Source organism: Electrona antarctica, assembly GCF_951216825.1.
Source record: "Electrona antarctica genome assembly, chromosome: 5".
Lineage (NCBI taxonomy): Eukaryota > Metazoa > Chordata > Actinopteri > Myctophiformes > Myctophidae > Electrona > Electrona antarctica.
Window position 1 is genome coordinate 45069912 of NC_136810.1, and position 22553 is coordinate 45092464.

At 43.6% G+C, this 22553-nt stretch overlaps 1 protein-coding gene across 23 annotated transcripts in view; it reads right to left on the reverse strand.

Annotated features, from left to right (window-relative positions):
• The window catches only part of cnot1 (CCR4-NOT transcription complex, subunit 1), a 43136-nt gene extending 20583 nt beyond the window's left edge, over positions 1–22553 (reverse strand). For 2 of the 23 annotated variants that reach the window (XM_079501644.1, XM_079501643.1), the window contains exons 1-30: positions 22390–22552; positions 19849–20145; positions 19657–19764; positions 18745–18843; positions 18494–18562; positions 18353–18407; positions 18032–18235; positions 17734–17902; positions 16882–17008; positions 16397–16507; positions 15517–15687; positions 14768–14895; positions 13935–14175; positions 13135–13254; positions 11709–11831; positions 11348–11499; positions 10890–11040; positions 10361–10565; positions 9776–9901; positions 9105–9229; positions 8085–8371; positions 7920–7998; positions 7554–7787; positions 6462–6602; positions 5520–5699; positions 5282–5398; positions 4705–4815; positions 4455–4532; positions 3457–3637; positions 4–161 (exon numbers count right to left, since the gene is read on the reverse strand). In XM_079501644.1, coding sequence (XP_079357770.1) covers positions 4–161; positions 3457–3637; positions 4455–4532; positions 4705–4815; positions 5282–5398; positions 5520–5699; positions 6462–6602; positions 7554–7787; positions 7920–7998; positions 8085–8371; positions 9105–9229; positions 9776–9901; positions 10361–10565; positions 10890–11040; positions 11348–11499; positions 11709–11831; positions 13135–13254; positions 13935–14175; positions 14768–14895; positions 15517–15687; positions 16397–16507; positions 16882–17008; positions 17734–17902; positions 18032–18235; positions 18353–18407; positions 18494–18562; positions 18745–18843; positions 19657–19764; positions 19849–19950 — 4152 coding nt within the window. In that variant the 5' untranslated portion in view covers positions 19951–20145; positions 22390–22552. Of the gene's footprint in view, positions 1–3; positions 162–3456; positions 3638–4454; positions 4533–4704; positions 4816–5281; positions 5399–5519; positions 5700–6461; positions 6603–7553; positions 7797–7919; positions 7999–8084; positions 8372–9104; positions 9230–9760; positions 9902–10348; positions 10566–10889; positions 11041–11347; positions 11500–11708; positions 11832–13122; positions 13255–13934; positions 14176–14767; positions 14896–15516; positions 15688–16396; positions 16508–16881; positions 17009–17733; positions 17903–18031; positions 18236–18352; positions 18408–18493; positions 18563–18744; positions 18844–19656; positions 19765–19848; positions 20146–22389 lie in introns of all 23 variants that reach the window. The other 21 variants (XM_079501646.1, XM_079501637.1, XM_079501636.1 and 18 more) reach the window with 17 other exon arrangements.

The following is a 22553-nucleotide window of genomic DNA, read 5'->3' on the forward strand; positions in this document are numbered from 1 at the left end:
TACATTTACGTTGATATTGATGTGTGGGGCCAGGCCTGCCAGGGCATACACATTGATGTCATGGTAACTGAACTGTGGGGTGGGGGGCCCAGTGGTCGTGGGCCCAGTGGTGGTGGTGGCAACAGGGGTGGAGGGGGCAACGGCAAATGGAAGAAATTCTCCTGTTGGTTACAAAACGCTTTTTTGATTAAAATCCAGGAAGGGGTTAGCCTGGGAGGCTGGATAAGCAAAGCAAGAAAGCAAAAATGGACACGCATGCTTACGGTACAGATGCAGGATTTTAAACCAATCAAATGTCTTAGCTCAAACAAGAGTCAACCAAAGTGTACAGCACTTTGGTTGACCACTGGTCTTTGAAAATGTGCTTTATAAATAAAGTCTGATTTGATTTGAAGAATGCACTCGTTACAGTGTAGACCTCTGCCATAAAAGGACAAAACTCTTGCTGTTTTTTCATTTCTAAGTTTGGACTGATGGTGGTGCAAGAGTAACCCGACTCCGCCAGATTGCGGCAGCAGTGAGTTCCTCCTCCTGCTCCCATCTGGTCTCTCTCGGGCAGAGACGATGCACTCCAATCAACTGCTGATCGGAGCGATATGCGGCCACTAGAGGCGGGATCAATGCGAGACTGGTGACGTATTGTAGCTGTGCCATAGCGCAAATGTAAACAACCTAACAGGACTACAACTCAAAATTATTATGGAGATATCATATTTTTGTCCCGCTGCTTTGGGTTCATCGTTACTGCTTGAGAGAGACCAGATCAAGGCAGGAGGGAACTTGTGAACTCAATATTGCCGCAATCTGGCGGAGTCAGGTTAGTGCAAGAGGACAAAGCGTGACAAATCAATAGTTTATTGCTCTTGGAAGTAGGGCTGCACGATTAATTGAATTTTAATCGAAATCGCGATTTTTGGATTTGGACGATGTCAAAAAAAGAAAATCTAAAATCGTTTTTCCCTTTAACTAGGGTATTTACGGTAAATCTCTCTCACACTCGCCTGCAGGCTGCCGGGCTACCGTAGTTACTTCCTCCTCCCTCTGTCGCGCAGAGAGAAAGGCTGAAAGCAGCGTTAGCATGTCTGCCACGGGGAGCGATAGGAACGAGGATTTAGTTGCTAAAATAGGCAAGACAGTGTCTGTCGTCTGGAAATGGTTCGGCTTCTCCGTTTCAGATGTGGAGCATACAGTCTTGGAACTACTCTGCGGTGTAAAAGTTGTAAAAAGTGGATGCACACGCCGCTGTGCTTGTGTTTGTTTTCCGTGTGCTGGAGCAGGTTGGGACGCTCGTGTTGCAGTCTCTCACAGGCACAGACCTTTTACGGGGACATGTTTTAGTTGGGTCGGTCCCTGTGTGAGAGTGGGAGACGGCAGCACGAGTGACTTGATTGTTCCAGTGCCTGGAGAATGGACAGGCATAGCGGCGAGTAGCTCTGGTCCATAGCCCTAATGCTAATTAGGGCTATGCTGGTCCATAGCCCTAGCACTAGCATTAGGGCTATGGACCAGAGCTAAGCGGCGAGTGGGACTGCTGCTGCACAGCTTGAAGCTTATCAATAGCGTGACCTACTGTCCCTTATTATCGTAAAGTCGGGTAGTGTACACTGTTTATTTTGCATCGAGGAGCCATGTCTGACTCTGTGTTGACTGTGTACGTCGCCTCGGCTAAAAACACAGGGGAAGCCTGTCTTATGTTTCGCCGTACGACCTGTTGCATCAGCATGCTAAAAAATAGCTGATCTGCAAGCTCACAACGTCGCCTCCGCAACACTTTGTGAGCTAGTAGATCGTCTATTTTCAGCACGCGTAAAAATGGAGGATGAGACGTTCAGAAACCTTTGCCTTCACAGTACACAAGCTGGCTGTCACAAGTTGAAAAGAGATGTGGCCCATATGACGAGACATAATCAAAATGGAAAACGATTAGGCCTACAGATTCAGTGGCATTTCACATTGCAAGGGTGCAGGAAGAGTGGGCACCTAAACATTAAATTGGCTATTCTTTCCTAAATGTTTTTTTTAAGAATTAATTTGGACATATTGTAAACGTTTTCACTTGTTTAATCCAAAAGGGGATTTATCTTTCTTTGTTTAAAAGGATCCCTGGCCAGATAAATATGCCTTAAAACACTATACTTGCCCTCTATATCTATAAAAACACCTTCAATATTTGTATTTCTTTCATAAATAGAGAATCTTTCACTCAATAGGAAGTAGAACTGCTCCTGTCCAAGTTGAGGATGTCATATGACATATGTCCAGTCCATGTGTGGTCCAGCCCCAGGGAATGTATGGAATGCACATGCTAATAAAAAGTATTTAAATATTGCTTTGATGCTCATATTATTCTTAGAAAGTATTAAGTTGTTTTTATTAGCATATGCATTCCATAGGGCTGGACTAGCTCTGGTCCATATCCTTACTGCTTCTATCTGCACAGGGCAGATAGAAGCAGTGGACAGATCATCAACCTGTGATGGGAGCAGTCCCTATTGATTGAAAGATTCTCTATTTATGGAAGAAATAAAATATTAAAAAAAATAATTCATAGAGGGCAAGTATAATGTTTTAAGACATATTTGTCTTATCAGCCAGGGATCTTTTTAAGGTTTGGAATTTATTCCAATAGGAAAATTCACATTTGTTTGCATTTAAAAACAAAACAGATTTTGAGACAATGTATTTCTTTTACTGAAAAAAATCGAAATCGAAACCGAAATCGAGGTTTCAGAGAAAAGAAAAGAGGTTTTTTTTTTTAGGCAAAATCGTGCAGCCCTACTTGGAAGCAAGATTGTTCACTGCAAATGTCATAAACTCCTTTTTGACATGTTGGTCACAGGCAAACAATATAAAAAAAATAACCTCTTTGGCAGAGGTAATAAAAACTGAAATTAGCAAGACATACATGGACTTATGCCAGACATTGGAACATAACAGATCACTGCATAAAGCAGGATTTCCCCAGACATGTACACTACAGCCACCGTGCCACAGCTGAATTTCCAGCCTCCCCGTTAACCACATACGTTGATACATTACGACAACGGTGTGTCGACATTAGTTCAGTGTTTCTTTCTAGAGGAGGAAAAGGGTCATGGCTATGAGATAGATACAGTAGATTCACATTTCAGTTGCATTTCAAAAGACCATGGCAGATATACTTGCATGATTAAATACAACATGGATCTTCCTGATGCATTATGTTACAAGTCGAGTTAAATACTCTGATGCAGTAATGACAAATTGTTTGTCCCTTTCTCTCTGTGGACTCTGCTGTAAACGTCAAGATCCGGTTCATAGTTGGGGCACAACGGTTATCCCATTACAATTGTTCTGCCAATATTAAATAGCTGTTGACGGAATAACAAATAGGAGAATTGAGGTCTTTTGTCTGCAGGAAATATGACGCCGATTGGCCCAGTTGTTGGGAGATTAGTGGCTTCTCTGTAAACTCACCTGTGGGAACGATGGGCAGCATCTCTTCTGGAGGCTTCATCACCTCTTTCTTTGGCGCGGACAGCTGCTCCTCCAGGCTCTTCAGCTTGTCCTTGTCCTTCAGCAGGTTGCCAGGTTTCAGGTCGTTGATGTCCAGAGAGAGGTTCTTACACAGAACTTCAATTTCAAACTTCAAGTTCAACTGCAGGGAATTGGACAAACGAGGTTAATCAGCAGGGTGAAAAAAAGACACCCAATTATTAGGCCTAAATATTATATGTTTTTAGATAACAGAATAGAATATATTTTAGTCTATAGTGTGTCAGTCTACTTTATGTGGATTATGCAGTCGTTGCGCACTGACATTTTGCACCTAATCCCATGTACGTGTTTCGTTTCTGCTTTTTCTAGCACCTTAACTAATGTTCAAACGTATATCATGCACAGCATACAGTACATCTGTTGCTATGCTCACGCAATTTGTCATGTCTTCTCAGGCACCATGTAAATATGTACATATTTAGTCTGTCTTGTTTGATCTCCTCCCCCCCTTCTTCCCTTTCTTACTTCTACAGAAATGGACCAATTTTTAAAAAAAATCACCCACTTCTTTACTTCAGTAAACCTGTGATGTGACAATAAAGCTAATTCTGATATCATGCCATGCCTTGATGTTTACTGCCAAAATGGTAAATGGTGCATTTATATAGTGCCTTTATCCAAGGCGCTTTAAAGAGATTGTGCATTACATTCACCCATTCACACACACATTCATACACCGATGGCAGCGGAAACCATGCAAGGCACCAACTAGCACATCGGGAGCAATTAGGGGTTCAGTGTCTTACTCAAGGACACTTCGACAGTAACTCTGGGGGAGCCCGGGTTCGAACTGGCAACCTTGCGGTTACCATCCAGGCACTCTACCCCTGAGCCACCGCCGCCCCTTTAATTTCACTTTACCACTTTAATTTCCAGTAGTAGGCATTAGAGCAGCAGCAACGCTGCCACTTCCTTACCTTGAGGTCGTGCTCCTGATGCAACTCAGCCAGAACATTCATGATGGCCATGGTCCAGGGGTTCTGGGGCCTGAAGATCTACCACGCAGGGCACAAAGACATTCCATTACAGTACACTGACAATTAGTAATAAGCAACAACAAAGATAATGTGAATTGGGATTTAGTTAGAACTATACAACCCTCATGCTTTGCATGTCCTTAAAAAAAAAGAAAGAATGGACATGGGAGTAGTTAGATTTGAGATTCACCATGCTACGCAAACTGGACTCCAGGACTTTGGCCACAAAGGGAACCACGTACAGCAGCTCCTGTTGGCCTTTCAGGTAGGCCTCCAGCAGGAGAGACTTCACCTCCAGGTCCTGAAGGAAGGTCAATAGAATGATGAAAAGTTACAACTGGGTGGAAGCACCCTCAAGGATCATCTATCCAAGTGTGTACACACAAACAAAAATAAATCAGTAGTCTGTATTAGGGCTGGCCGATATGACTCCAAATCAACATCACGATTATTTCACGATTCTTCAACTTGTGCCTTGATTACGATTAATGAACATTTCTATTGTGAAAATAGCAGATCTACAATCTGTGCAATTCCTGTACACCACCACTGTACAACGAAATATATTACAGAGTTAAGAGGTTCAATCGATTTAGTCCAGCATAAAACAAATCTATTCACATCATATATATCACATCAATTTATTGATATATAAAAATAAATATTGATTCTAGTTTACAATTTGGATATTGGTACTAAATAAAGGTTTGATACACTTAGGTTAATTGCTCAGCCCTAGTATGTAAGTAGGTGGTGAAGCTGCTTACCGTGTACAGGATAGGTTTGTTCTTGGCCAGCGTGATCATGCCAAGCCAGTGGCCCAGGTTTTTCAGCAGGGAGCGATCAGAGAAATTGGCAGCTGCCTTGTCCGAGGTCAATAAAACCTAAACCAGAGATTAGGCAAAGGAGAAGAAAGGGTTTGTTGGATGGGAGGCTTTCAAATGACACTTCTTGTCAGAGCAATCTTTCCACCCAAGCTTCTAAATGAAGACAGCAATGTTTTACCTTGATGTTCCTGTACGTCTCGGCAAGGACCATTTTGACAAACTCTGGGTTCTTCAGAGTGTCCAGGAAGTTGGAGTAGAGACTGTGAAAGTTGGGCTCAATGCTGACACGCTTCATCACCAGGTACTGAGATACCCAGGGCATGAATTCATCCTTCACAGTTTCCTTTAGCTCTTCAACCTGGCAAAATAGAGGTTTTGTTTTTGTAATGAGGCTGGGCGACTTCAAATCAATATCAAGATTTCATGGTATCGCTTGGGTGCCAGGTGGATACAGGGAGCTCTTACTATGAGACACTTCCGTTTCTCGTTAGCTAAAATGCATGAAGCAAAAGCGCCAATGCTAACGTTAGCCCACGATTGCTATCTTTCTCCAGGAATGTTAACCCATTTTGGGCGGGAACCCCTTTGTGTTTTAAACATTATGTTATAATTTAGCTATTGAAAAATAGCAGATCTACAAGCTCATAGCGCGCCACCGAGTGGCGCGCTATGAGACCTGAACCTCGCAGATCTGATCATCACCACGGACAGTGCCGTAGTTTCCGAGAAAACAGCGTTCAAAATTGTCCATTAAAACATAAGTAAATGGGTACGCGCGCACCCAAACAGGGCGGCCGGGGCCCTAGCGACCGGGTCAATTCTTTGCTACATACCTTTCGTTAATTGCCCAGGCCGATTTTATAAGTTACTTTAACCAACATATTTCTACTGTATGCAGCTGAGGGAGATTAGACTACAAAAGAGATGAATGCCAGTCCAGGGTCTGGATAAATGACAGATCAACATCAAATCCAGACACTGGTACTCGGGCACCACTTTTCTTTTATTGCCGTTTAACGTTTCAATCTCAGCGGATCTTCATCAGGAATTTCCCCGAGATGGAGAGATCCACTGAGATCGAAACGTTAAAAATAAAGCATCTCCTCCCATGATCCTTCACCTTCTGTGTCATGTTGGACTGAGAGAGATTGTTGAAGATGAAGGCGATCTTCTCCTGGACGTTCTCCGGAGGCTCCACGATCCTTTCGTTCTGGTCTGTGGCCACGAGCAGGGTGTCAATGTTGGTCGTGTTGATGGAGGGCTGCAAGCACAGGACAATGAGGTTTCTCTACCAGCTGCAGCAGCCAATATCATTTTGACAGGTGACTTGGAAGACAAGTTTCTATTTTTAAGTGCCCATGCATGGGGTTGTGCCTCGGACATCCTGTGCACTGTGGGCAGGTTAAAATGGCATTTAGGACGATCTTTCCGAAAACTCACGACCTAGCACTCATTTCATTTCATCACTGTTAGTTGTAAAAAAAAAAAAAAAAAAAGGGTGCATTTTATATAGCGCCTTTATCCACGGCGCTTTACAGAGATTGTGCATTACATTCACCCATTCACACACACATTCACACACCGATGGCAGCGGAAACCATGCAAGGCACCAACCAGCACATCAGGAGCAATTAGGGGTTCAGTGTCTTGCTCAAGGACACTTCGACAGCAACTCTGGGGGAGCCCGGGTTCGAACTGGCAACCTTGCGGTTACCATACAGCCACTCTACCCCTGAGCCACCGCCGCCCTATATGCCTATATGCCATGCAGATGTATGTTGGTTACTTGTGAGATGTTGTTTAAACAAGGTTTCTACAGATATATACTATGCTGTCCACAGATCTCAAGTGTGTTTTTCAGATGTTAGGTTTGATATTTGTTTAACAGGCTATCTGATCACTACCTACTTACTTTGTAGCCCTTTCACTATTTGTGGCCCATTTACCCTGCCGTTTTTTTTAATATAATTTGGGGACCCCCAAAATAATTTTGCAACCCCCGATGGGTCGCGATCCCCAGGTTGAAAACCCCTGTTGTAAGTCACTCTGGACACGAGTGACTTCTAAATGCCTACATTGTATGCAGAAAAATCCTTCGCGTTCATTTGTAACCGAGAGTCATGCGTTACATTTTAACACTCAAGAGTTCACTTCACACTCATTTTTTAGAAGATACTTGATAATCATATACATCACTTATAGCCACACTTACCGGCACATCTTTCTTGAAGGTGGTGGGCGTGGGCCTAGTGATGGTGGTGGCCTTGGCCACGGTGGGGGCCGTAGTAGTGGTGGTGACCAGGGTGCTGGGGGGCCCTTGCTGCGGGGCCTTGGGCACACCGGGCTGCTGGGACTGGACCTGGGCCAGAGCCAGGCTGCCGGGGGTGGTGATGGAGCCCTGCATCTTCACCGGAGGGTCCCGTGACTGCTGGCCGTACTCGATATACTGCACGCACAGGATATGGGAATTGCAGAGCGAGAGACTTATTTATCTAGGAGTAGGATTCCCTGCTCCGTGCACATGTGCACAAAGAAAAACTGGGAATGTAGGAGACATAAATTAAGGAAACCTGTTTACCTCTTGTAAATGATGGGGAAATTGCAAGAAGTGACCGATGGAGGCCAAGTGTTGACAGTACTGGGGATAGTCCTTTAGCCTGACGGGGAAAGGAAACATCAGACAGCCTGCCTTCCCGCATGCAACAAAACTAAATGAACATCATTTTGCTCCTCAATCCCATACCTGTTTTTAAATCTATCTAGAGCAGCAATGCCAAAATAATACATTTTGGATCCGAAAGGTTTCCGTAAGGCTTCAAGGACGTAGCGGAGGGCCAGGCCCAGGGCCATGTACGTGACCAGGCCCTTCTCAATGATGCCTCCAAACAGGCAGGCGGTGATGTGAAGCTCCTTGTCCGGGTACTGAGGGAAGAAGCGGTACTCCTCAAACAGGTTGCGCAGCATGCAGTTGAACACCTCCCGCTCTCGTTTGATGGTCGAGTCCTTGAACCTCTGCAGCATCTCAAGCACCTTCGTGAGGAAAGGGGGTGAAGAGGGAAAAGGAGAAGTCGGGGTATAATTAATTGGTTGGTCAATCTGCAATAAAGATTCCATGAGCATCAAACCCCTATGAAAACAAGAACAAAGTGATAAAGTAGTACTACGGACTGCCGTTTGTTTGATTGGATCAAGCAAGTGACATCGATGAGCGTCGCAACTCTGCGCCCTCGTCCCAAAAATGAGCAAATGAAATCACGAGCGGGACAAAAGCCGTCGAGAGCAAAGAGCGGATTTCTCGGCCGCTCCGCGCCACTCACATGCTCTGATGAGCGCATGCCACACACACGGTACAATAGGAAAAAAATGGTTTTGCAGGCGTTGCATATCTAGAGATATTTCTCAGTGCAATCAGCCCCCAAGATCAAAAACACTTTCTGAAATGCTGCAGTTTGAAGTACTGGGTTTTAACCCATTTTGGGCGGGAACCACTTTTGGTGTTATCGTGTTATGCTTTAGCTATTGAAAAATAGCAGATCTACAAGCTCATAGCGTGCCACCGAGTGGCGCGCTACAAGCTTGTAGGTCTGCTATTTTTGAAAAATCGAAGAACCACTGACATAGAAACACAGAAAACTGTCAGGATGTAGAAGACATTTTTAGAATCTGATCTCAGGTCAAAATGGGTTAAAGAAGGAATTTGGTTTCTTACGTCTGCCATGTTGTACAAATTCAAAGTGTGCTCATATAGCCGTTAGCTACCTACCTCATCCACAGACATGGTGGGGTGTGGTGGGTGGTTGTAGATGCGTTGGAAATAACTGTTAGCTTCATCGTCTATCTCCTTACTAAAGTGCTGGTTTGCCTCTGGCCACACCTGAGAGAGGTCCGCTAAGGGGGAGAAAGGAGAGGGAGCTCTTAGTCCTCTGGAACATTCTGAACACTAATAAAGCATGCCAACCAACTAATTCAGAAAAACAGTTAAGAAAAATAATAATAATAATGGTATGGGTAAAAGAAGAAAAAAAAGGGTATGGGTAAAACCTCAAAGCAACATAAAAGACATCAAAAGAATTCCAACAGATCGAGTCAGAGCTCTTGTTGATCACAATCAAGTGGGGCTGTCCTCCGAAGCAGACACAGAATGGAAGACTGATCTGTATTTCCTCCTCCATTTTAAACGGGTTAAAAATGCTGTGCGTCTATAGGTAGTACAAAATGTCAGGCATTTCTTAAGTTAACACGGATAGCCTCATCGATGTCCAAGAGGTCGTCGGTGACAGAAAGTCTGCCACATTTTGAGAAGATTGGTCATATATCAAAACCTGGCACTAAGAAATTGATGTAGAAATAATAATTGGAGAGGAAATACAGCGTTGAGCATCGCAGGGCGGGGCTCTCAGTCACACCACTGTGACTTACAGGCCGTCATCTTACTCTGCTGAAAGGTGGGAGGGTTCAGGCCCGGCGTGCTCATCTTCCTCGTGCCGAATGGGTCGCTGCTCACTGCCGGCATCCCCAGACCAGAACCGATACCAGAGCCGATGCCTGAACCCAGAGGACCTGAAATCATAGCAAAAAAGGCGTTTAGGAAATTACTTAATATATTATATATTTATTAGAAACAATTTATTTCACTTCAGTGTTTGTTTTTTGAGCGGTGCTAGCCGCTACACACATTATGTTTTTAAATAAGCAAGACATGTTGTAGTAGCACCAAATAAACTAATATAAATCAAGACTAGGTTTTAAAGATAAAAACATCGAAAAGCAATATGAATATTGTTGCCATTTAAGATCTATAAAAGCTTGTTTCGTGTTCATCAATAGCATGTAGTTACACAAAACCTGTGAAGCTTTATTGCAGTTTGTCAGAACAAAGAACAAAGTCTGATTGTTCCCGTTCCCTTCATGTTTGGGGTCCAAACAAACCTGAAAAGAGAACACTTCACTATATTGAACTGATGCGTGTATTTTGGTAGGAGATAATAAATCAAAAAGCATAAGTACCAGAGTCCATACCGGGAAGCTGCGATGACAGGCTGCCGATCCCCCCAAACGGTGTGCTGGGGTTGGGGTTGGAGAGCGGCGGGAAGGCCTTGGCAGGGGACTGAGGGTTGCTGAAGGCCGAGCTCAAGGAGGAGGGGAAGCCCTGCATGCTCTGGGTGTGAGACGTGGCCGTGCCACCCAGGTTCAGAGAACCCATGGCCGACAGAGGGTCACCCATCTGCAGCAGGGAGACACAGAAAACTAATCGAGTGCTGTCGGGTGCAAACCTTGCATGTCCAAAGCCATTCCTTTGTTTAATCATTTAACACTGCCATTGAGGAGTATACTCCTCAATTGAAATCCAACGGTTGACGGCCATTTGGCCAGTATACGACATGCAAATCTCTGACCAATGATGCCTCCCCTATGCTGCCGATGTCAATTGCTTTGGCACATATTTCACATAATGCTTTTGTGTTTGATTTGGGGTCAGGAACAATCCAGGTTTTATATGCAGTAGCCAGACGGTACCCTCCACCCAGGAGGTGAAACGAACTGATACCTGTACAGGAGAGATGGCGTCCAGGCTGCTGGTACTGGGAGCGCGACCCTTTGGCATTACTCCTGGTGGGGGCTGTCGGGCTTTGTTCATTACGTTGCTGCAGTTGGCGACCATGGTCAGGATGGTCTCCGACAACTCTTGGGAAACGCTCCTAGAACACACCAAAAAAAAGAGGAAAAAAAAGGTCTCAGAGGCCAAATTATACTTTAATGTCAAACCAGACATCCCAGGTTTTGTGACTGTGTCAGGTTGAAATAATGTATGGGACATCTCATGCACTGGCAGAGACCTCTTGGCATAATAAACAGATATCGTTTGCGTCAAGACTCTCGAGTGTTTGTTTACCATATTTTGGTTAATATAAGAGACCATAATATTCTATACTCAATCGACAGTTACAAGTAAAACCCGACAACAATAACAAAGCAACCATATCAAACTAGATGTCTTTTTCTTACCCCGCACAAGACTGCAAGCAGGCCAGCATTGTGGCCAACGTCTCAGGGGGCAACTGGGCGCTTTTAGGCTGGTCCTTGTCGGGGGCCAGGCCCCCCATGATGGAGGGGCAACGCCTCTTTAGGAACGTCACGCAGGCTTGGATAAAGGGCTCCTGGAACAAAAATATTGCAGGTTGACACGCAAACACAAGACACTCATGGAACTCGAAAAATGTAATTAACATACATTAATTTCCACAAAATGTATTTTAAAAAATATACTTGAGAACGCCATAGCACACATAAATAGGCCCTAGAGCTATCACTGATATTTTCATAATACTACTGGAAAGAAACCATTGTCGTATAGTCAAAGACTCACCCCATGCTCTCTAATTTTGTCAGTCAGCCATTTGTCAAGTTTGAGGTATTCACGGCGAGAGGCAAGTGCAGCAAGGTCAATAACAAAGGCAAAAGGAGTACCATTCAGCAGCATGGATAGGGACTGGAGAACAAACAAAGAACAATGACTTAGACCGAAGCTGCCATTATTCAAGTTGCCCGCCAGAGTTTCAGGATTAACCCAAACAATGTGTTTTAAATCACAATTACATAAACTAATTTATACTGCCCTACAAAACCAAAGTGCAGTAACTATGGAGGGGAGGGGGGTGGTCGTTAATGAGTTTAAAACTGTTCAGCCAAATGAGATAGGCAAATACGTGATATTACACTAATTGTCAATATGTTCTTGAGGTAATTGTGTATCCCCCCAACTTTGGGATACACAAATAAGTTGGTGTCCAAAAACGTAGTTACTGCACTCTGGCTTTGTAGGGCAGTAGAACTATGTTCTTTGTACAGTTGCTTCAGCAACGCACCCATGACTCGCAGCCAGTTGCGGCTGCTATAAACGCGCGTGCGAGAGGAGAGCAGGCCTTAAGCACTGCAGTCCCTTTGGAACACTCAAGTCCTGCATCTCGACCGCACAAACGGTACGTTTGCGACCGGTTCGTGTGATCGATTGAGCCTTACCAACAATTTTAGTGTCACTGTTAAAATGGATCACTGAATCTGATCCGATACATACTGTATGCTCTTGTCCTTTAACCTCAATTTTGACCTCCAATTTAGGTTTTATTCATTAGCACATTAAAAAAAAAAGTTAAATTTCAGCCACAACCAGCTCCACTTGATCCCTGCTTCCACCTGCTTCACTTATATACGTAATTTTCTCTCATTCTGAAAGTAAGCATTAACATATTTTTTTTTTAAGTTAGCTGACTTTATAGTTAGTTCACACTGTTGGAAATGTAACAATGTTGTAACATGAGCTAGCAAATGTTACCATCTGTTACTCTGATAACAGCGCTATAGGATATCTATGTGTCAACTTTAAAAAATGCTAACGTTACTGCATCTTACATGAGTAAACTCTTGAACGCCTACGGAACAGGTGTCAGAGGTCTGTAGAGGTTATGTGAACATATGGACCTGGTATAGAATTTTGTTTTTTTTTATTTGCATTTGGACACAGGACGTGGGAGCCTTGTTGGCTCCACTTCTTCAGATGCATGCCGACAGTAGAACCACACGCATCACTTTCAGTACGCTCATAAGCCCCAAACTAAATAAAATACATTTTGTCATCAGATCAGCACAAGTCACTTACATGACATTAGATCCAAAACAGCGAATTTCACTGAAAGTTACTGAACCCCTCCCTCCCATAAAACTTTTGTTTTTCCCTTCATACGGAGTAAAACATTGTATTGCTAGGATTGATCATTTGGTACCTGCGTACGTACCTTCAAGTCCTGGGCCACGTCCAAGATGCGCGACAGCTTGGCCTGGTCGTACTGCTCGCCTCTCATGTACCACTCGGCCATTGAGTGCATGATTAGCTGGCGAATGGATGGGGACTGGCCCTAGAAACACAACGGCTACGTTTTAGAGACAGACGCAACACAAAAACCATGCTGAGCTGAGAAGCCAAGGTCAGAAACAACCTGTGGGCTCAAACCCTGTAAAGTGTGTGTGTGTGTGCACGCATGCACTCAACTATAGAAAGTAAGCACATTATATTTATATAGCACTTCTCACAGAGAAAACTCACAAAGTGCTTTACATGCAGAGAATAAAAACAAAGACAAGCAACATACAACAGAATAGTAAAAAACAGGCACATACAATTGATCTCAAAAAACAAAACGGCAAAAGAACAAGACACACATGGAAAAACATCAGATAGCGGAGACAAACACAGAGGCCAAACGGATGCTCACTCACAGGAGATTAAAAATGTCTTAAAAATGTATGGTGCTTCTAGGATCAACAGCAATATATTAGATTTAGAAAAAGACAGAGATCTGAGCAAGAACTTGTGTTCTCGCCCTGATGAACACCATGAGATCAAAACACATTGGCTTTTATGGAATAAACTTCCTCTCCTCCACATTTTAAGTGCTTGGAATCGGATCCCTTTCTTTTCTTCCATTCTCTCTTTTTGAGCGGTGCCTCCGCTCCATTGCGCAGCTGTGTGTCCCTATGTGTACGTGTCTTTTGATTCGATTAGATTTTTAAGCCTAGTAAAAGCAGCAGCACTCACCTGTCCATGCCAGGCATAGTGCAGGATGATGGCAGAGTTTGGGTGGTTGCCCAGGAAGATGGGCATGAGGGTGGAGATGAGCTCGTGGCGGAGCGTGTGCCAGGAGGTGGAGATCTGCAGCAGCGCCAGCACCAGCATGTCCGGACAATGCTTGATGGGAAAGCTGAACAGCTGCTTCACCTGCTCGTACTGCCCCACCTCGGACAGCCGCAGCAGGCTCTCCACCAGGTCCAGGCTCTTCCTGCGAATGGAGGGAAATTAGGCTCAAATGCTCCGCTTCCGGGGTGTAGTGGTCATTATGTCATACTTTAGCTATTGAAAAATAGCAGATCTACATGCTCGTAGCGTGGCACTCGGTGCCCCGCTACGAGCTTGTAGATTTGTATCTTTGTCAGGGTTTTGAGTTAGTGTTATCCGTCTTGTCATCACCGTCTTTTCTTTTATTCATTCATTATCCTGTAATGTAAGTCTTTCAGTAATTCAGTGCTACCAGAGCCATTCTTTGTAATTATTTGTCATGCACTTAAGCCACTTTGTATTTATTTGTTTTTGAGTATTAAAAGAAATTATTTTATGAGCGGTGTTGTTCTTCCATACATTTTGCAGGCAGGTTGCCCCTAGACTTCAGAACAGTCCGTAACAATTAGCCCTTCACTAAATTCCACCTCAAAAAGCGATTGTCCAATGCCAATTCAAATAGTTTAGCAACAGTTGCTATGCAGGTCAAGCTTTCTTCGCTGCTAACGTGCCTATTGGACAAGGATGGGTTGGGGAGGGACTTAGTGAAGGGCTAATTGCTATGCGTGTGTGTTTATGGTCTATGCGAGCTGTACCAGGTGGCAATCTCCCTGTTGTCGTCTTCTGGTGGGGCCTTGAGTATATCGATGGCCACCGTATGGCAGGGGTAGTCCGCAAAACAAAACACTTCTGGGCTCATCAGGGAGTGCTGGATGAATGACAGCTGAGAAGCAAAGAGAAAGAAAAAAAGAAAGAAAATCAAAGTCACATTATTAATATAATTTTATTTTGGATTATAGAAATAATTTCCGATGAAGAAACTAAACTTCACCTTAAATAGGCATCTACAGCTACAGTCAACTATTAACAGCCATTATTCAACCGTTATAAGCTCACGCATTGTGAGCTTGTCTAATTCCCATTTTCAGAGTGACGGCAGTAAAAACTAGAAAAAGTGCCCCTCAAGGCACAGGTCTCCACCAGGGCAGGTCAGGTTGTGGCCTCCTGGTGGCGCTATAATAGGCCAATGTGAAAAGGGTGCCATTTGTTCTTATGCCTTTGATGCCTATTCAATATAGAAGAAGAGAGAAGAAGAGATTTCATCTACGATATATATATTAAAAAATAAGAGGCAAAAATCTGGAATTATTACCGTAAATACTCAATTATTAATCCAGGCTTTTATTTGTCTGAACTGATTCGGATACCGGGCTTTTATTGGAAGGAGGCAGCTATAAGAAGGAGGTCTACTTTTCAAACAAGTGCAAAACATACTCTCTCCCCATGCCTTCGGCCTGGTGGAGAGGCTTTCTACATGTAAAGGTGGTGCCAGTGAGTAATTTACCTGCCCTTCGGCATGTTTCCATGGCCGATAAATGAGGTCAACAGGGAAAACCTCCATGCCCAGCCCCCGCTGGATTCCACAGACCACCATCTTTAGACCCTTGCTGTCACGGATCATGAAACCAGGGTGGTCCAACTCATAAGTCACCTCCTTGAAATTCAGATTGGGGTTCTATAGGAAGAAGAGAAGGAAAGGGAGCCTTATCATTCAGGGATGGAAATGTTAAAATGTTGTCCGACGTACTGGGCAGAAGGTAAACATGCAGTGAACGCTCCACCTCCAGAGGCTGGCGTGAGAGCTCCCCAAAGTGCAGTGATTACTGCAAAAAAAAAGGCTCTCAAGTGATTTATTTATTTTTTACATAACGTGTGATAGTATACATACAGTTTACCATGTTCATTAATTAAGTTATCTATTTATTTACATAAGAGTGTACTGCATTTCAGTACAGTGACAGAAAGATTCGCTCTGAGACACATTTAATCAACAAGGCCTGCAGTAGGATATGCACTAGTCTAGAACAATATGCAAGACATTATTTACATGAACTAGAAGTAGGAGGAAATGTTAGAGGGAGAAACAGTATCCAACTAAATCAACTTAACGACCGCCCGGAGTTTGTATTCATGTAATGAACGCTAAGACTAGCACTTAGTATTAGACTAGGCTTAGTATTATTGACATCACCTAGGTGGGTGAGTCGTGTAACCTTCCTGACGTTAAGCTGTATGTGTTCAACAACACATGCAAAATAACATCCAACAGCTATGAGGTGACGGAAGCTAACCATTTGGATTGGCATTGGACAATCGCTTTTGGGGTGGGGTTTAGCGAAGAGACCGATCTAAAATCTCCAATGAAAATGAAAGCACCAACTCACCACTTCTTTAACCACATCAATGAGAACTTCAACGTTCCAGGTGTGTGCCTGCGAGCTGTCGATCTTGTCCTTCCCATCACTCCAGATACCACTTCCTGGAGCAGAGATGGACTGTGGAAGAACATGGACGGAAAAGTTTAAACACATTCAATTTGCCACGATTTAACTCACATTTATGGAAGACAATCTGTGGCATTTGAGTCAAATGTGGACATCATTTTGGAAATCATTCATTGGAATTAACTAACAGGGAAATTGGAAGTGATAAAACGAAATAATTAGAACACCACTGATAAATGGGTCGTCTCTGCCGATTGGATTAAATTGGTGAAAATAGCTGATCTACAAGCTCACGGCACGTCGTTATTATGCCGGGCTTGTAGAGCTGCCATTTCCGCCATCTTGAAAAGTTTCACCTATAATAATGACATGCATACAATTAGGGACACCAGGGTTAACCATTCCCTGCAGTGGTAGCAGCTCACCTGTAGTGGGATGCCGTCAGCCAGTCCAGAGTGTGTGCGGGCCATCATGCCCAGAACCCTGGCCACCTGGCTGGCGGTCACCTCTCTCACCCCATACTGGAGGATTATGTTCCGGCACTCATCGAGACTAGAAGACAAGCACACACACAGCTCTGTTAGGATTTTGTATTCAAGCTACAGTCATGTTGTTACCATAGTCAAACAGTATCTTCAGCTCAGCCAAGCTTTCTGGGGTTTTAGTGGAATCAGATTGCGGCTTATTTGTAAACGGCCTCTCAGAGCCAATCGCGGACTGTACTATTTCAGATACCCCAAGGTTATATTTGACACCAGAATTGTTATTGGGTGAAAATGATACAACACCCAAAATGAATCGGCTACTTTACTGCTAAAATGTAGCAGTTGTACTCTACTGAACAGAGGCTAGGCCAATCATACAAGCAATTCACTACGAATTAGCTTAAGTGAATGATCTAGTTTTTTAATTTTTATACCACGATTTTGTAACCCATTTTTCACCCCTGTGTCAATTATCTAATGTGATCCTGGGCTCTACACACCCTCCGCCAACCTGGGGAGAGCAACGGACTTGAACTCATGCTTCCTTCATGCATGAGTGTCCAAGTCGCTCCTTTACACCTGACAGGGGGGAGTTTCCCTGGTTGGACGTAGCGCGTGGAAGAAACACGTTATTCCAACCAGTTCCTTTCCCCTCCATCAGGCGCCCCGGCTGGCCAGGGGGAGGCAGTTTAGAGACCAGGATTACTGCATGTTTTTTGTGAGGGTACCTAACCTAGGGGTCACGGGGAGAACATGCTAGAATAAGCTAGTTATTGAAACAATAATATTCACCTTGCACAGAAGCCATAGCCAACTTCTTGCATGAACTCTGCAAGAGAACTCTCCATCATGGTTTTAGCTAACTCTCCCGAGTCTGGAAGGATCCTGTCCATCAGAATGTCCCGTTTTTCAGGGTACAAAAGTGGTGCAAGCACCACAGGACAGCGTTCCTGGGGAAAATCTGAAGCACAACAAGCACATTCTATGAGCAAACTTGGCACAGCATATATTTAGCACAGTTTCAGTTACTCCACAATGCGACAACCACCATATGTCTGCCCCAGATGGTCCCCACAATATTAAAGCGTACCTCTGCACAGTGTCTTGAGGAAGGCGTCGATCTGCTCTTGGCCCACACCGCTAGCTCCCTTCTGGCCAAAGATTAGATGGGAGAGGAGCAGGTGCAGGACCTCGATCGCAATGTCCTGGAAGCCACCTTCCTGGCTCCCTCCAAGATCTGCGTCCACGTAGGACCGCAGGAGATCTGGGAGCTTCTGCTTTATGAATTGCGCCGCTAGAGAACAGAACACACAACATTTTAAACTTTGGTGTCTTGAGCAGGTCTGCATTTGTATTTTTGTGGTAAAAGATTTGTGGTAAATTACCCAACAAACATCTTTTGATTACTTACCAAAACCTCGCAGGTCTCCGCTGTAAGAATTCAGCAAAGCAAGGCCGAATATCACCTGACGGGGAATAAAATTACTATATTAGATTGTTCTTAATCGTTGAATGTTTCTCTTTCAAAATTATAACAATAAAGCTGCCTTACCTCTTGGACCTTGCTGAGCTTAAGAACTTTACTCAACTGAGTAAATAAGTGTGCCGACGGCTTCAAACTCTGAAAGATGAGATGCATGTAAATAAATTATTTTATCAATACAAGAAGTGTGAATTGTCATTTATACATTCAAATGCACATTAACGTTTGTTTATCCTACTTGTTACAAAGAGGGGTGTGAAAGTGAATTTCATTGCACAAACAAACAGGGTTCCAATAGTATATATTCCACTGGCTCTTACCTTCTGGTAGTGCAATGGGTTGTCGATGGCGTAGCATAGAGTAGAGATAAAATTTGGCTTTGAGATCAGCGACACACACTCCTGGATCAGAAACTGTGTCTTGGGCAAGATGAAAAATGAGAATATAGGGTAGAGTAAGGGAGTGAAAAAAACAAAATAAAAAATGGTAAGTTACAAAAAAGAAACATCGGGACAATCGTCCATAAACAAACACTTTTGCCAATTTTCAAACACAAATTTGGGCACGCAAAACAAATACATTTCATGTCTTAAAATGTGCCGTTCCATGTCACCGGGCATACACTGTACACTTGCTGTGAAAAGATTTTTTTTGCATGCGAAATGACAATGATGTACCGACATCATTTCTCATTATGAGAATTTAGGGGGAACCCCCAAAAATATAATCTAATAATATTCCAACAACATTTAAAGCTGCAATCCTTAATTAATAAAAAAGTATGTGGTCCTGGCTCCTAGTACTCTTCCATTGAGACATTTAGAGCCTGGTGTCAGGTAGGGTGAAGTTGCCCAGCCTTTAGATAATAAGCCCACGTGCAGATTTCCTCTGGCAGTGGTGAGTGACAGATGTGTGGTCTCCCATAAGGGAGACACAGGTTAGAATCCCAGGCATTACATTATTCAGTTGCAATTACCTCTCCATTGGAAGAAAAATACATACGGATTGCAAGACAATTGTTCCTACAAGTAGGGGTGGGCGATATGGTGATAAATATCGACAATACAATGTCTCCACGATATGCCTTTTCAGAGATATTGTGATACAGAACTTGAAAAATAACCATAAAACCAACATGAAAAAGAATTGTGATAATGTGGATCGTGATACTGCTTGAAAAAGAATTGATATATTTTCCATATCGCCTTAAATTATTTTGTTCCTAATCTTACCTGATGAAAGTCCTTGCCACTGCTTTTACCATCGCCACTAAAATCCACATGGGAGAAGAGACAGCGTAGTAGATGCCTGTCTGCCTCAGGACCGTGACGATTCACAATCTGAAAACACAGTGTACAACATGTCACACGCATGAAAAAAAGATCATATCGATTTGGCCATAACATGTCATTATCGCGACTCACATGCTGTATTTCCAGCTGGCTGGCTCTGTAGTTTTTCTTTGTTAAATTGTCCACCAGGTAGCTGATCTGAGACAAAGCCAGCGAGAGCGAGTCAAGATTCATTGCTGGTTGGGGCGGAAGCAGGCGGCCGTGCCCGGCGCAAAATCACCATTATTCCCCTTTAGGTCACTTCAGTTATAAGTTTCCTCCGGCCCCCCCCCCCCAAAGGTGTAAAAAATATAAAAGTCCAGATGAGTGTAAACTCTCAGCGGCTCCTGGTGCAGGTAGAGTCCCTCAGTTCACCATCAAGTTCAGCATCTGTAACATAAAAATGATATATAAATTGAGGGCGGAATTGGCGCATAAATATTACCATGTAGGGCACTGAAATATTGTATTATGGCACTGTGACTGGCTGAGAATCACATAATTTTAGTTAATTGTGTCCTTAAATTTTGAGGACAGCATCATCTGCACATATTGCGCGCTGTAACAAAACAGCACAGGTGTGGCAAAACATAACAGGTGTGCCACAGGTGACACGTTATATATAAGTGGCAGATAGAGACGGGGGGGTCGGGCGAGAGAGAAAAAGGAGACGGGGGTGTTCAGCAATCAGCAATACAAATGCAATGTATGTACATTGATGTGTACAGTTGTACACATCACACAACCCAAACTCTGCTATACTCTGGGGGGGATAGAGAGAAGGGGAGAGAGAGAGTTAGGGATTGGGTATGTCAAACCCCCGAACGGGTATGAACTACTTATTATAATTAACCCTTTGTAAATAGTACAGTGGTATGATGATACAATGGTGCTAAAAAGCATAACACAAAAAGCCCTGAGGGCTTATTTCCATTGTCGTCCTGTGTATCCAATTCACATAGAGGACTGAAATGAAAGCAGGCTCTGGCCAACTTACATAAAAGAAATGGGTTATGTGTAATAACAGTACAATAATACAATAAAAGCTTAAAATGTGAATTTGACAATTTACTTAAACTTAATTATATAATATATATACATTTTATAATCTGTGCAAGCATTAGACAATTGAGTGACAGAAAAAGTATCTAATTGGATAGTGGATAATGTGACAGGCTTTGAGGCCTTGCCCGACCCAGCGGGCTGTTATTTATTCATTTTTTCGTGTATAATTAATACGCAGTTTTCAGTAGAACATAGTTCTTGGATCATAGTTAACAGAGACAGAATAGCTCATTCAGATAATTATTGTCAAATCAGAAGTACTTGTTCAGTGCCAGTGGCCTCGGCTTTACCGCAAGACAACAAGGCACTTTACACGCAAAAGCAAAGCCACCAACAAATCTGTCAAATAACAGACGGTGTTAACTTTGTTAAGTGTTTACACACAGAGAAACAACAACGATGAGCACCATCACAGTCACGTCTGTTCTTGCTGGTTATAGTTGGAGCGATTGGAGAACAAATATGCTGATTGTTTGTTAGCTTAGACAAAGAGCCAGCTAAATGGTGCCAAAGCTAGAGCTGAAAACCGACAGCTATATGAGCACATTGCGGAACGGAACCCCGACATGGAGCCGTGTCATGTTTTCTCCGAACACACACTGGTCCAGAACAAGAGACGAGTTCAGTATCCCATCGTATCTCAACCACCTAACTCTTTGACAGGACTAATTCCCAATGAATGAATGGATAAACACGGCGCGAGTTAACGTTAGCCGAGGAGGTCATGATCATGCTAACAAAACAACATGTTGTCAACACTTGAATTGAATGCCAACACCATACATGTGTTACTTACAGCTGTCACTATAACCACACAGTATCTCTGTTATTATGGGATCAATCATCATAATAACAATAATCACAATAATATGACTGTTGACCACACATCGTCCAGATCTTCATGGGCTGCTGGCCATCGACTAAACGCTAGCAAACACACAGTCGCACATTAATGTGTTAGCAGAGCATGTCGTTCACTTGTTCTCGGGGACAGTTAAATACAGTGCGGTTGAAAACCGCTCACTAGTCACCCGTTTCATTTAATTAGTGGTAGATGGAACTAGTTATATGCTGGCCAACTGGTCAGTCGGTCGGGTCATCGGCAACGTTACAAACGAGGCCATGAACCCCAGCCACGGCCGCGAGCATTGCGCTTAGCATCTAGCTTAGCACGTAGCAGCTAACGTTAGTCATCTTCCGTGAGCCCCGACTATTGTATGCAACAGTGCAGTGGCTAACGGGACTGTGTGTCAAAACTATATTACAACCATCTAACATTAAGAGACCGAGAAACCTTCACGTTGCGCACAACGTACAGCTGCGTTTCTTCGCTCGGCATATGCGTAGAAAAATGAAATAGAAAAATAGTCTCCACACACTCGCAGAAATATTTATTATCCTAACATCTTAGCCGATACGACGGAATAAATGACATTTCCCTCCCAGCACATAGACGTGTCCCTTCACTGCCCGGTGGGCTAACGGCCTCATTGCTGCACAGCTGCTTCTGAATTACAATGGAAGAACTATATCGTCCATTCTGCTTGGATGTGTGCGGACACGACTCACCATGTCTTCCAAGAAGGTGATTTAGATGTTCATCCCTTCGTGATCACTTAACTAAACTTGAGGAAAAAACAAGGGTCGCTCTGCCTACACAGCTCTGTTTGATTTTCAAAATAAAATGGCGACCGTCATCGCCACGGCGCGCTCACAGTGCTAATGCACGAGTC